Source organism: Physeter macrocephalus, chromosome 4, assembly GCF_002837175.3.
Source record: "Physeter macrocephalus isolate SW-GA chromosome 4, ASM283717v5, whole genome shotgun sequence".
Lineage (NCBI taxonomy): Eukaryota > Metazoa > Chordata > Mammalia > Artiodactyla > Physeteridae > Physeter > Physeter macrocephalus.
Window position 1 is genome coordinate 25897461 of NC_041217.1, and position 12436 is coordinate 25909896.

Consider the following 12436-nt stretch of genomic DNA (forward strand, 5'->3'; position numbering starts at 1 on the left):
AGGGGAGGGAGGACTGCTCTGGAGCTTCTACTACTCGAGAACTGTGCAAACAGCTTTGGCTGTGGACCCACTGGACTAATCTCATCCCTGCACTGCCCAGATGTGCAACCCTGGATAATTAAGGTGCATTAGAAATTGTTCTGGATTTAGAGCCAAGGACTCCTGAGTTCTAACCCTGATTCCTGTGCTAGTCTGCTGCATGCCTTTGGGATAATCCACACACCCTCTCTAAGTCTCATCATCCTCAGTTGTACAGTAGTGTCAATAATACTACCCTGTCTGCTGCTTGGAGGTGCTAAGAAGCCCAAAGGAGGTGATGAGTGTGCTTATCAGATAAATATGTTATAATGCACCAAATAGCTTTTTGTTTATAGCCATTGCCCTCCAGATCCACTCTCTACCCTTCTTCACCCTGCTTGTGCCTGGGGAAATTAACCTGTATGGACACATTAACACACTCTCTTGACCTCTCATGGATATATCTGGAGCTGGTAGGAAAAGGGAAACAAAATGTGGAGAGTGAGCTTGGAATACCTATTCCCCCCGATCCTTCCAGACGTCCCTCTACTGACAATCACAGCTCCTGCCAAGTGCTCCACTCTACACAGCTCTTTATCTCCTGGTTCTGGTAACTGATCCCTCTCTTCCACTCTTCAGGCCTAAGAGTGATGAAGGTGGCCCACCCTTACTGGCCCTTGGGTATTGCAAGGGGTATCCACTGTGGTTGCCCTACCCTCCTTTGTAAGTAGTGCCTTTTTATTAACCTCTCATCTGTTACACAATTTGGCTCCACCATTTGTTTTCTGCCAAGATCTTGACTTACAATCATCAAACTATTACTTCCTGTGAGTCTCCAGGATAGTCCCATAGTTTGGGGATAAGAATAAACCCTCCCACTTGGCCATTTTCGTGATGGCTAGTCTAGGAAACGGAGACCCTGTATTTCAGTACATGAGGTTTAGAACAGAGTTCTTAAAACTTCCCTCAATAGAACAGTCCAAGTTTCACAGTTTTGGGAGACTCCGTATAAGGGGGAATAGAAGACCACTCCTCTGCCTCCATCCTACTTTGGAGTTTTGGCTGCTTCTTGGGAATTTATATAACTTGCTCGTAAGTGTCCTATGAGTCTCCAGGATAGTCCCATGCTTTTATCTAATGTTTGGGGATAAGAATAAACCCTCCCACTTGGCCATTTCCGTGATGGCTAGTCTAGGAAGCGGAGACCCTGTATTTCAGTACATGAGGTTTAGGACAGAGTTCTTAAAACTTCCCTCAATAGAACAGTCCAAGGTTCACAGTTTTGGGAGAGTCCATATAAGGGGGAATAGAAGACCACTCCTCTGCCTCCATCCTACTTTGGAGTTTTGGCTGCTTCTTGGGAATTTATATAACTTGCTCGTAAGTGATCAACCAACTCTTCAATATGTAAAGGGTTGTGTGGGTAGTTATATCATTAAGATGGCCAGGATAGATGACCAGATAGGATTTTTGGTCAGCCTTGACCTAATCTTCCAGATGCCAACCCATTTCTGTGAGGCCTGGCCTACCTTGCAGATCTCCTTCTGGGCTCTGGGAATCCAGGGGCCTGTTACTCATCAGGACACTTAGGAAATGGTGCAGGTCCTGCCAGAGGTCCAGGAGCTGGACCTCCACTTTCAAATTTTGCTTCTTCAGGTGGTTCCGAAAGGGACTCCCTGCATATAGGCATCAGCACACAAGGCCCAGTGGGTGTACCCCAAGGAGAGGTTTTGCTTCACGGCCTTCTTAATTGTCATGTGAGGGGAGTAATTGATGACGGGGGTGAGAGTCCTCAGGTGGGTAGAGAATGATGTCTCAATGAGGCCCTCCATGTGGAGGTGGCTCTTGGCTTTCTTCTTCACGTTGGACTTCTTGGCACAGAGAATATCCTTTTCCTGAGAACTGAGGATTCTCTCCTTTGAAGAGGTCTCTTTTGGGGAAGGCATTTGTATAACCAACTTGCCTTGAGGAAACAGCTCCTGGGGGAGCAAAGTGTTGGTATCTGGATTGATATCCACTTCCAGAGACCAAGAACCATGGTCTATCAACTGCCACATCTTCCCCTTGGCCTTCCTGCTCGAGTACCGTTTCTGGGGGTGGTGGCCCTTCTTGATGCTCATACTCAGGGGTAGCCCTCCTACGTGGGTGTAGCGGATACTGTACAAGCGAGTCTCGTATTCCTGCATCAGAGCCTGGCACGATTCCTCCTTGGCCATGATCGTCTTAGCGTGGGTGTAAAAATGTGGGAGCCAATAGCTCTGGAGTTTGAACAGAGCCACTTTTTACATGTGGCTCAGGATCTCCCTCCTTGTGGTTGACTGGTTGGGATGCCAGATAGAAAGGTTCAGAAGGGCCTCTGGAAAGAAAGATACAGGATGAAAATGATGTGGGATGGTGAGGTTTTTGAATTTTTCCAAATGTTTTTGTGTAGAGCCTTTCATTCATTCCTCACGCAATCCTGGGGTGTAGACAGGTCAGATATATAGTGAACATGTTTTTAGGGATTGTTCAACACACAGTGACCCCTTACTCTGATTACCTTCCTTCTTCCCCAGAGAAATAACCATTTTGTGGGATTCCTCAAGTTACTTTTTAGACTACTGAAAGTTATTGTAAAGGAAAGCAAGAGGTACATGAAAACATGTTCAAGAACAGGAAACATGTATCTTGAATGGGATTTCTCAAAGTTAGATCTGACGGAAGGAAAGAGTTTGGACTGGACAAATTGAAAAACTCCCAACTAGCCCTGATTTTAATGTCATCAATTCTCAGTTATCCATATGAATAAAGAGGAGTGTGACTAAGCCCAAACAGCGAATCTTCTGGAACACATTTGTATTTGGGTTAGGAACACCTTCTCAGTTAATAAATAAATACATTTGAATGAATCTGATGTTCTAGAAAAGGGGTTGGCAAACTTTTTTCTGTAAAGAGCCAGTAGTAAGTATTTTATGTTTGTGAGCCATATATAGTCTCTGTTGCACAGTCTTCTTCTTCTTTAAGCCTTTAAAAATACAAAAACACTCTTAGCTCATAGGCCACATGTACTGCATTTGGCCTGTGGACTGTAGTTTGTTCTCAAGAATCCCAATTGAAAAATAAAACAAAACAACAACAAAAACAAAACATGCCATGCAGGCTTAGAAGTGCAAGAGCTATTCAATTACACTGTCCCAATTCCCCTTCATTCTAGCCAGCCATCCTTCACTGACAAGTACTATCTCAGGAACAGGCACGTACCAGCTTCAGGACAACTTGAGAGAGCTTAAGCCCTTCCCTGTTTGGGGTTGGGGTTCCCATTGATATCCCTGATGGAGAGGGTAGCAGTCTGCAAGGCAAGAGGCTGAGGAGTATCACACACTGGATTGATTTTTTTCTTATATCTCCCAGGGATTTCACTTCAGATATGCTTTATAATTCTTACTGATGTTCATGTTGCAGAGAGTCACCATCCGCAAGCTTTCCAGCAGATGGGTGGCCTTCAGCATGAAGAGGAGGGGCAGGTAGTAGTCTCTCACTTCCATGTCCATCACATCTATGCTCAGGATCTTCTCAGCAAGAATCCAGAAATCCACCAGCTCTTCACCTACGGGTCGGACAGGATAGGATAGGCGCTGAGCTGCACCCCAATCTTGCCCCTCAGCGGCTTCATCTGCATGTGGCCTCTGATCCCCCCGACCCCCAACCACCAGCTTGCTCTAGTGCCTCCAACATCACCTTCAGCCACTCCTTTGGCTTAAGGTATCACCTCCAGAAACGTCCTAATGAAGGAGCTGATGGGAGGCACAGTAAAAAGGACTTAACGGATAGGAGTCTTTCATGAGTTTTTTTTGGTTGTTAGAAAAACTGTCAGTTTAGGGAAAACCACGCGACTCTGAGAATAAATCATTAGACATTTAGGTTTTGTCCAAAAAATAAAGATCGGGGTAAAGGAACATTTCCTAGATCATGACCCAGAGCAGGCTGCAGAAGGACCCTGGAGCCAAAAGGTGCCGAAGACTACATTCCTTGTTTCACAGCTTTGCCAGGGCTGAAGTCTGAGTGACAAACTGTAAGACAGTCGGTCTAGTTCTTCCCTGCCTGATCCCTGGAGATCCAGAATTTCACCTTTAAACTAGGAATTGTTCCTCCATGAAATTTAATGATGCTGAACTGGAATGTCAGCCATTGCTCACTGCCAGCCTCCTAGACTCATCAACTACTGGACCCAATAGAACAGAAAGCAGGACATCCCAACACTTTTGCTACAGGTATTTATTTATGGACTTGTTCCTTCTCTGTCTCCCCACTGTCATGGCAGCTTTGGGAAGCAGGGACTTTATGGCTCTTGTTCACCTTTATATCCCCACCTGCAAGCACAGTGGCTGCCATACAGTGGTGCTCAGTAAACATTGTTAAATGAATGAATGAATGAAACGGACTCTGATTGCTTTTGCCCTAACCTGCATGATGGACCCCAGTTTTCAAAGGCTTTTACCCAAACTGCATTATATTTTTTATATTCACTGTAGACATACAGAAATGTTAGTGGTGCTCTGGGGTATTCTAGAAGCTGTTAAAAACTTGCAAAGGCCCCAGGAACAACCCCAAGAACCCACCTGCACTGCCCTTGAGGTAGGTACAGAAGCGCCACTTCCCTCTGACCCTGCCAATGCATTTCTGGAGTAGCCACTGGTCTGCCTTTTTCCATCTCATCATGTTGGCTATCAGGAAAGTCCATGGTGAGAAACTGAAATGAGCTCTTCCCCTGGTCCTTCTCTCAGTGCACATAGCCAGAGCCCCATTAGCTCAGTGTGAGTGAGGAAAAATGGTGACTGATGAGATGAGTTGGGCCCTGATTATGCAGTGCTTTTGAAGTTAGGCACCAGACCCTCTAGTGACATTCATCAAGTGACATGGGATGGACATAGAAGTATGTGTACAATCCACAGATCAAAGTTACCCTCCAACGAAGGCCCCTTGCCTTCCATGGTCCCCACGTGACAGCGATGTTCCCAATACATATCAATATATTGAAGGAGGGAGGTGAGTATAATGGGCGATTTGTTACAACATTTTACTCAGTGGGATCTCCGGAATCTTAACGTTCCCTGGTTTCCTTTTTCCTTTGGCTAGTTGAGCTGAGAATCAAGTTGTCAAATCAACCCTAGATGGAAATCTTATTCACTCATTCTTTCAACAAATATTTATTACATGCCTACTAAGTGCCGAGTACCATTCTAGGTGTTTGGAATATATCCACAAACAGAACAAAAATCCCCACCCTCAAGGAGCTTATACTCTAGCAGTGGAGACAGACAATAAACAATAAGCATAATAAATACATTCTCTAGTGAGAATGAAAGTTATAAGCATGACAGGAAAAAATGAAAAAGGAAAGGAGGATGTAGGGAGAGCTAGGGCAGGGGTTGGATGAGTGGGCATTGGGCCATCAGGGTAGCCTTCAATGAGGAGGTGAGAACTGCACAGAGACTTGAGGTGAAGGGAGATCCATGTGAATATATGGAGGAGGCGCATTCCAGGCAGAGGGAACAGCCAGTGCAAAGCCTTGAAATGGGAATGTGTCCACTATGTCTGAGGAACTGCAGGGAGGCCAATCTGGCTGGAATGGAGTGAGCAAGAGGGAAGCAGGAGATGAGGTCAGAAAGGCAATGGCGCCAGTTCTCTAGGACCTGGAAAGGCATTTTAGGGGCGCTGGATTTCACACCGAGATGCGAGCCATCGGTGGGGTTGGGGGGGGAGGGTCAGCAAGCAGAGGAGTGACATGAACTAACGGAAGTTTTAAAAAGCCCACCCTGGCTGCTGGGAGCAGGAGAACAAGAGCAGCAGTGAGGAGACTGATTCAGAGATGATTTCAATGGCCAGGTGAGAAATGATGGTGGCTTAGGCCAGGTGATAACAATGAAGGTGGTGTGCTACATTTGATTCTGAACATATTGTATGCAATTTGGTCAGCATTAACTCTCTCATTTCTGGCTGCGGCGAGGCAAACAGCCCAGCCCATCAGACTCCTGCTTGTTGCTCTTGGTACCGATTTTGCAGCCTAAGATTTCACCACAACACAGCCTGAGCCAACCGTACATCTAAGTCTATGAAGGCAGCCCATATTTGTACCTTACTGTAGGACTGACAGGCACAGGATGCTGTGCAACCTAGCTGCCCAGGTTTCTCCCCCCACACACCCGCGTGCTTACCTCCTTCTGGGGACTTAACGAAACTGATGAACTCCTGACAGAGAATGTAATGGAAACACAAGTTGGTTTTACAGAAGAAAGGTAACCAGTATTTTTCCAACCAGGTCAATAATCCTTTGTACTTTGCAATCTAGAGTCCAAACAAACAAGGAACAGAAAAGAGAAATGGAACTGAATTGATAAGAAATGCAGCTTAGCAAGGGCAATATGTAACCTCATGCGTGTAGTATTTGGCCCCGAGGAGAGGTGTGTTGATTAAAAATAGTATCTATGGGAAGCGGAGAATGGGGTTGAGGTTCTCAAAGGACAGATTGGTAGGAAAGGAAAGGCTTGTGTTTTCATCAGAAAAATCTTTCTTATTCCTGGGTGAGGTTGTTTAAGAAAAGGTCAAAGTAAAAAAAAAAAAATCTAAGTTTTTCTTGAGAGAAGAGAAGCAGGAGAGATTTTGGTCTGTTGTGTCAAGTCATAACTCTACTCAACTTGCTTCTTTGTCAGCACACTTATAATTTCTCACAAGCTCCCAACCCATATCACCAGCACAACGTGTACAAAAACACACAAACAATCACACATAACATCATTTAGAATACAGGACAGATCCCTGAAGGATCTAACTACCAGAGAAAGGAAATAAAATAAAATTTTAAGTCTTGGGGTTCTCGTAAGAAAACCAAATATAAGAATCGAGTGGAGTGTCTTTCTCAGCTCTCCAGATCCCAGAGAATAATAAAACCTTGCTGTGAGAATGGCTGAGTGATCTTTCTGATGCCACATGTCACAGGTAGGGCATGAGGAAGCCATTGATGAGTCCAAGGTCTACAGAGTGGAAAAGGAGAACAGGAAGGGGGGAAAAGGAGAAGAGAAAGACAGTGGACAAGGACAAGGAAAAAACATATAAAGAGAAAAAAAGATTGGGAGAAAGATATGCCTCATGGTCAAGTAGTAACTAGGAACTGTCGAGTGTCATCTTGATTTGAGGTACACCTTACAATGCAAATAATTGCTATGTGGCCCATGGGATGCACTGCTTCTCCCACACCCATGGCAAGCATCACAAATCAATTCCCAGACTCTTTCTGGCTTAGGTGTGGCCTCAGAGTACTTCTCAACACAGTCCTCCAAGTATCTACTACCAAACGACCACAGTGGACACGAGAGGGTATTCCCTTTTGCTAACCATGGACTAAAATATAGAGGAAAGAACTCACCAGCAGTTACTTGCCGAAGTGGTAAAAATGCAAAAAGCAGAAATGTCTACCTGGCTTGATGCTGTTTGTCCTACTTACCTGCTTTATAGTTCCTTCCATAGTCACCCTCAGGAGCTCCTGTCCCTCCCCCTCTCCCAATCCACACATCAAATTCAGCTGCCTCTTCCCCCATCCCAAACCATATACCATTCAAGAATCATACTCACCAAGTCATGGGGTATTTCTGGCCACAAGCTCCACTGTGAATTTTCAAGAGTGTAAAATGGTGTCTGACAAAAGACATGCAAAAGAAAGCTAAGAAACGGCCAAAGGGGTCTAGAGTTTCTCTTCATGAAAATGTCACAGTCCATCTGCAGCCACAGGTGAAGAGAGTTTCCATTGCTTTCCTATTTCAAGGGACATTAATTCTTAACTTTTTTGCACTGAATCAACTTGCTTTGTGCAAAACAACCAAGAAAGATTAAATTGCAAGATTCATTTATCTTTTGGCTCCATCCTGCCCCGACCTGGGAGTTATCTTGCCTGTGTGCAAAGGCCAAAGCTCATGACATTAAAAGGTATTTATTTTGTGTATTGTATTATTCATTTCTACAGGACTTAGAAAGTTAGAGCAAAGGCTTAAAGCCTTTTCCTAAAGAGAAATACCTTTGGATTTGCCTAAATTCTTTAACTGGAGAAAGTAGAGAGAACAGAGGATGTGAGGATTAAAGGTACAAATTACTTAGGGGGGCATTAAGAGTGTCCAAAATTGATAGAAAATTCTAGGCTCCTGTCCTCTTTTGTCAGAGAGAAGGGTCTGTGACTTAGGCAGCTTTGAGATTAATGTGAAAGGGCTTCTATGTTTACAGGTAGCTATGCTTAGCCATCACACCGAAGGCATCAAAATGTCTCAAAGTGCCCCCAAAGTATTTGTGACAAACTAGACCGGCTAAAGTGAACTCTTAGCACATCACATCATTCTGACCATCTCCCCGAGACTGGCAGCCCCAAACTTCTGTCAGTCTGCGGCACCCTCCTTCTCTTCCCTTTGTCCTTGGCTGTATCGATGGAACGTGATGGTGTTGCCTGCACTTCACAAATATCGGTCTATGAAGGAGACTCAATCCTTAGTGACCCCTCTCTGCTCTGCACTTAGTGTTGGACAAGACACGCCCTGCCTGGCGTGTGAAGTTACCTTTATGGGATGTGCGGTGGGACTGTGAAATCGTGAGATTTTGTGTGAGTAGCGCATGGGAGCATTTTCACCATGTGACATTTGTGCCATTGAGGGCAGGAGGCTGATGTGAAAAACACGCCGGGCCTGGAGCCACAGGACGTGGTCAGCTCTGGTACTGCCCCAGATTTGCCAAGTGATCTTAGGCAAGTCATTTAACTTCTGAGACCCATCTGTAAGGAGGGAGTGATGTTGACCTTACAGGGTGATTAGGGAAATTAAATGGTAGAAATTTGTAAATTGACAGCAGCATTCAACATGAAATACCACTTTCTTCCTAAATAGACCACAGCGACCTAAATGGCAGCACATTCTCAGGATTCTACTTCCCACATTACATTCGCCATTTCTATAACATTATTGTGGGCTGCATAATTAAGTTGACAAACTGATTAGCTAAAATGCCTTAAGGTTACTTCTGAAACCTTTCATTAAGACAGTGGCAGATGCTAGAGTATGAATGAGGATCACCCTGAAATACCTGCTCTTCGAGGCCTTTTCCTCCTTCCCTTTTTTACCATGTCGCTGCCACCACCATCCACCCAGACGCCCAAGCCTGCTACCCTGATCCCTCTCTTCTTGTTACCACCTCTGTCTGACATTCAAAGTGATAGGTCCTGCATTTCGCCTTGTGAAAAATCTCTCCTATTTATCCATCCTCTTCATCATTTTGCCTTTAGACTCTCATCACCTCTCACCTAGACTCTTGAAACAATCTCCTGACTAGTTTCCCTGTCTCCACTGAGGCCCCCTGACAGCTCTATCCATGGCCAGACTTCTGCATAAATAATTTTCCTAGATGAAAGTCTGATCATGTCACTCCTTTACCTAAACCTCTGATGATTTCCTCTTACGCTCAGAATAATGTCCAAACTCCTAAGCTCGGCCTGCCTACTCTCGGAGGCCTGGCTGTGCAGCCTCATTTCTTGCTATGTCTGCCTCTCACAACTTTTTCTTCAGCCTTACTGAGTTACTTAGAGTTTCCCCCAAGGTGCCATAGGACTGTATTCCATGGTGCCTTTACTTACTCTGTTCTGTCCCTAAGGCCTCTGCTTCTCCTGATACTCAACCTCCCAGTCTTTTCCTCTTGCTTGTTTATCCACCCTTCCCTCCCCATCTTCGTCCCCAGCCAATTGTCAAACACCTAGTCTTCTTTCCAGGCTTGGTTTGTGTGACCTCTTCAGTGGCACCTTTCTGACTCTTCCAGGTAGGAGTGGCCTCTTCCTCCAATGTACCCCACTACCTCCTAGAGACTTCAATCATGTCACCCACAACCTTTTGCACACTCACCTTAAATATTGGTCTCTCACATTAGACTGGAATTCCTTGAAGACACAGATGGTATCATTAATATCTGTGTCCCCAGGACTAAGCTCAGTGTCTAGCACAAAGTGACCACCCAATAGGTGTTTGTGGAATTATAGTGTTTTTTCCTAGTTTTGTGAAATTTCACCTTTTAACAGGTAGCATCCATGGAAAAAGGGGCACTGTGATGAGCAACTATTTATAAGGCACCAGCATTCAGATGTAACCAAATATTTAAACCAAAAAAGAAGCAGGATTAGTGTAGGTTTGGGTTTAAGGATATTTATATATTTGAGGTTTGTTTTAGTTGCATATATTGAGAAGATATATAAATTTGGTTCCAGTTAACAACTCAGCAATTGCTATCTGCCAAATACTGGGTGAAGGGAGTAGATCAGAATGAATAATCCATGGTCCTTCTCCTGGAGGAATTCACAACTTCACAATCCAGTGGGGGAGATACACACATATAACACAAGAAAGTTGCAAAGTGCCAAGGGGCACAGAGACAGGGAGAAATAAGTTCCTATTGGGAGGACCTCGGAACTCCTTAAGCAGAGCAGGATTTAACTAGAGATCTGAAAAATGGTTAAGAGTTTGGTGGGTGAAAGTATGGAAACTAAGAACACAGCCAAGGAGAAGCGTAGAGGTGGGAGAATGCCAGGTGTTCTTTGCACGGGTAGAGCGGCCATCACTGCAGCACTGGGTACCAGCAAAGGGTGTGATAAAAGATAAGTGTGTACAGGCAAAGGCGATCAAGGAGGCTGGGGATTTAGGATTTCATTATATCAATAATTGGAACTCCTGGAGATTTTAGAGGATTTTCTACTTCATATTTATTTGCTCAAATTGAAATAGTTTTGATCTGGTAAGAAGTTTATTTTTTTAAAAATGCTGGAGGGGGTGTGGAGAAAAGGGAACCCTCTTGCACTGTTGGTGGGTATTAACAACTGTATTGTTGGTATTAACAATACAGTCTTCACGGGATATAGGAACAAGGCTCTCCATATCCTCCACTTCCCTGTCCTATTTCTCCATTCTTGTTTTTCCATTCTCACCTGTTTTGCCTTCAAACTTCATTATAATCTGAGCAGGCTTTCAACATTCGTTCCACACAATAGTGATACTGATGTGGTAACAAAGAAATTGTTGGATAACCCCAAACCTCATGCTAGCCTTCTCCCTCTAGGCGGTATGACACACAATGGCCCAATATGCATTTTAATTCTTCCCTCTTAGTTATCCCGCCTAGTTGCCTTAGTTGTCTTATGAATGGGACTCTATCTGATCCTAAAAGATGTGGTGGAATAAGGTGGGTTAAGGGGAGAAAAGAGAAGAAAAACAACTGGTATGAATAACCTAAAATCTACATGTGGTGTCCCTGAATGACTCATTCCTGTTAACGACCATGAAGGTGAGTGGTTTGCCTTATTTGGGGAGCTCAAGGCTGCAGAGACATCCCTCTCAGAGACTCACCAGCATTGCTCATGCTGCCTTGCTCTTCCTGCCATTGTGATTGATTAGGAGCAGAATTAGCCCCCAGTCAACAGAACCCTGCTCCTTATGAATGCACAATGACACCTTCTCCTAGGGGTTCCAGATTCTATACCTCTGGTAGAGACCTCACTCTGAAAATAAGTCTTTATGCTACCTGATCTTCTGGATTCCCTTAACCATACAGACTTTTCCCATACTTAGGGCTTTAGTCCATACTATTTGGTGTGGTTCGACAGTTTCTTTATAATTGTTGTCTAATTCTAGATCCTGAGTTTAATTCTGTCTTTTTAACTTGATTTTATGCTTCGAGGGAGTAGGAATCTGTTCATTCATTTCTCATGTGTCTTTTGGATCCAATATCCTGCTAAAAATTTAACAGGTACACAGTGAATGTTTAATGACTTGCTGTCAGAGAAGCTGGAAACTTCAACCTAATATCCATGCTGTTTTCCACCCCTTCTCTTCCTTCCTAGATAGTTTCCTCTGGTTGGCTGTGGGTTACTATCCATTGGCTTTGAAAAAAAGATTGAATAAACATTAGCTGAATGCCTTCCATGAGGAAGAATTAGACTAGGTGTTTATACTTGATTCTCATTCAATTCTCAGCCATGCAAAATAGGGATTATCATCACCTCCTTTTCAATGAAAGATAATAAGTGCAACACTGAGATTGGACTCTGCCTATTTGATTCAAGAGCCCATGTTATTTCAAATGTGCCAGTAAATCAAACCTCCCTTTCACATGAAAAACATGTTTTAATGGGCTTAGAAATAACTCTTGGACTTTCTCACGATGATGTATTTTTCTATATAATTTCTCCTGCCACTTCTTGTGTGTATCTTTATATGTTTAATTAGACTTTCTTTCCCACAGATGTTATAAAGGAAGACATAAACAATATCTATATGGAAAGGAGCTACTTAGAAAAAGGTACCCCATATAGCTGAGAATTTTACCATAAGACTGAGACAAAGTCATTTAATATTTTCATCAAATCATA

The 12436-nt window shown here is 43.9% G+C and overlaps 1 protein-coding gene across 1 annotated transcript in view; it reads right to left on the reverse strand.

Annotated features, from left to right (window-relative positions):
• LOC102981084 (regulator of G-protein signaling protein-like) overlaps positions 1–11427 on the reverse strand; it is a 32536-nt gene extending 21109 nt beyond the window's left edge. Inside the window, 6 exon segments of the mRNA XM_024130643.1 lie at positions 3443–3604; positions 4617–4721; positions 6213–6342; positions 7627–7714; positions 9924–10014; positions 11415–11427. Coding sequence (XP_023986411.1) covers positions 3443–3604; positions 4617–4721; positions 6213–6342; positions 7627–7714; positions 9924–10014; positions 11415–11427 — 589 coding nt within the window.
• Positions 11428–12436: the final 1009 nt, after the last annotated feature.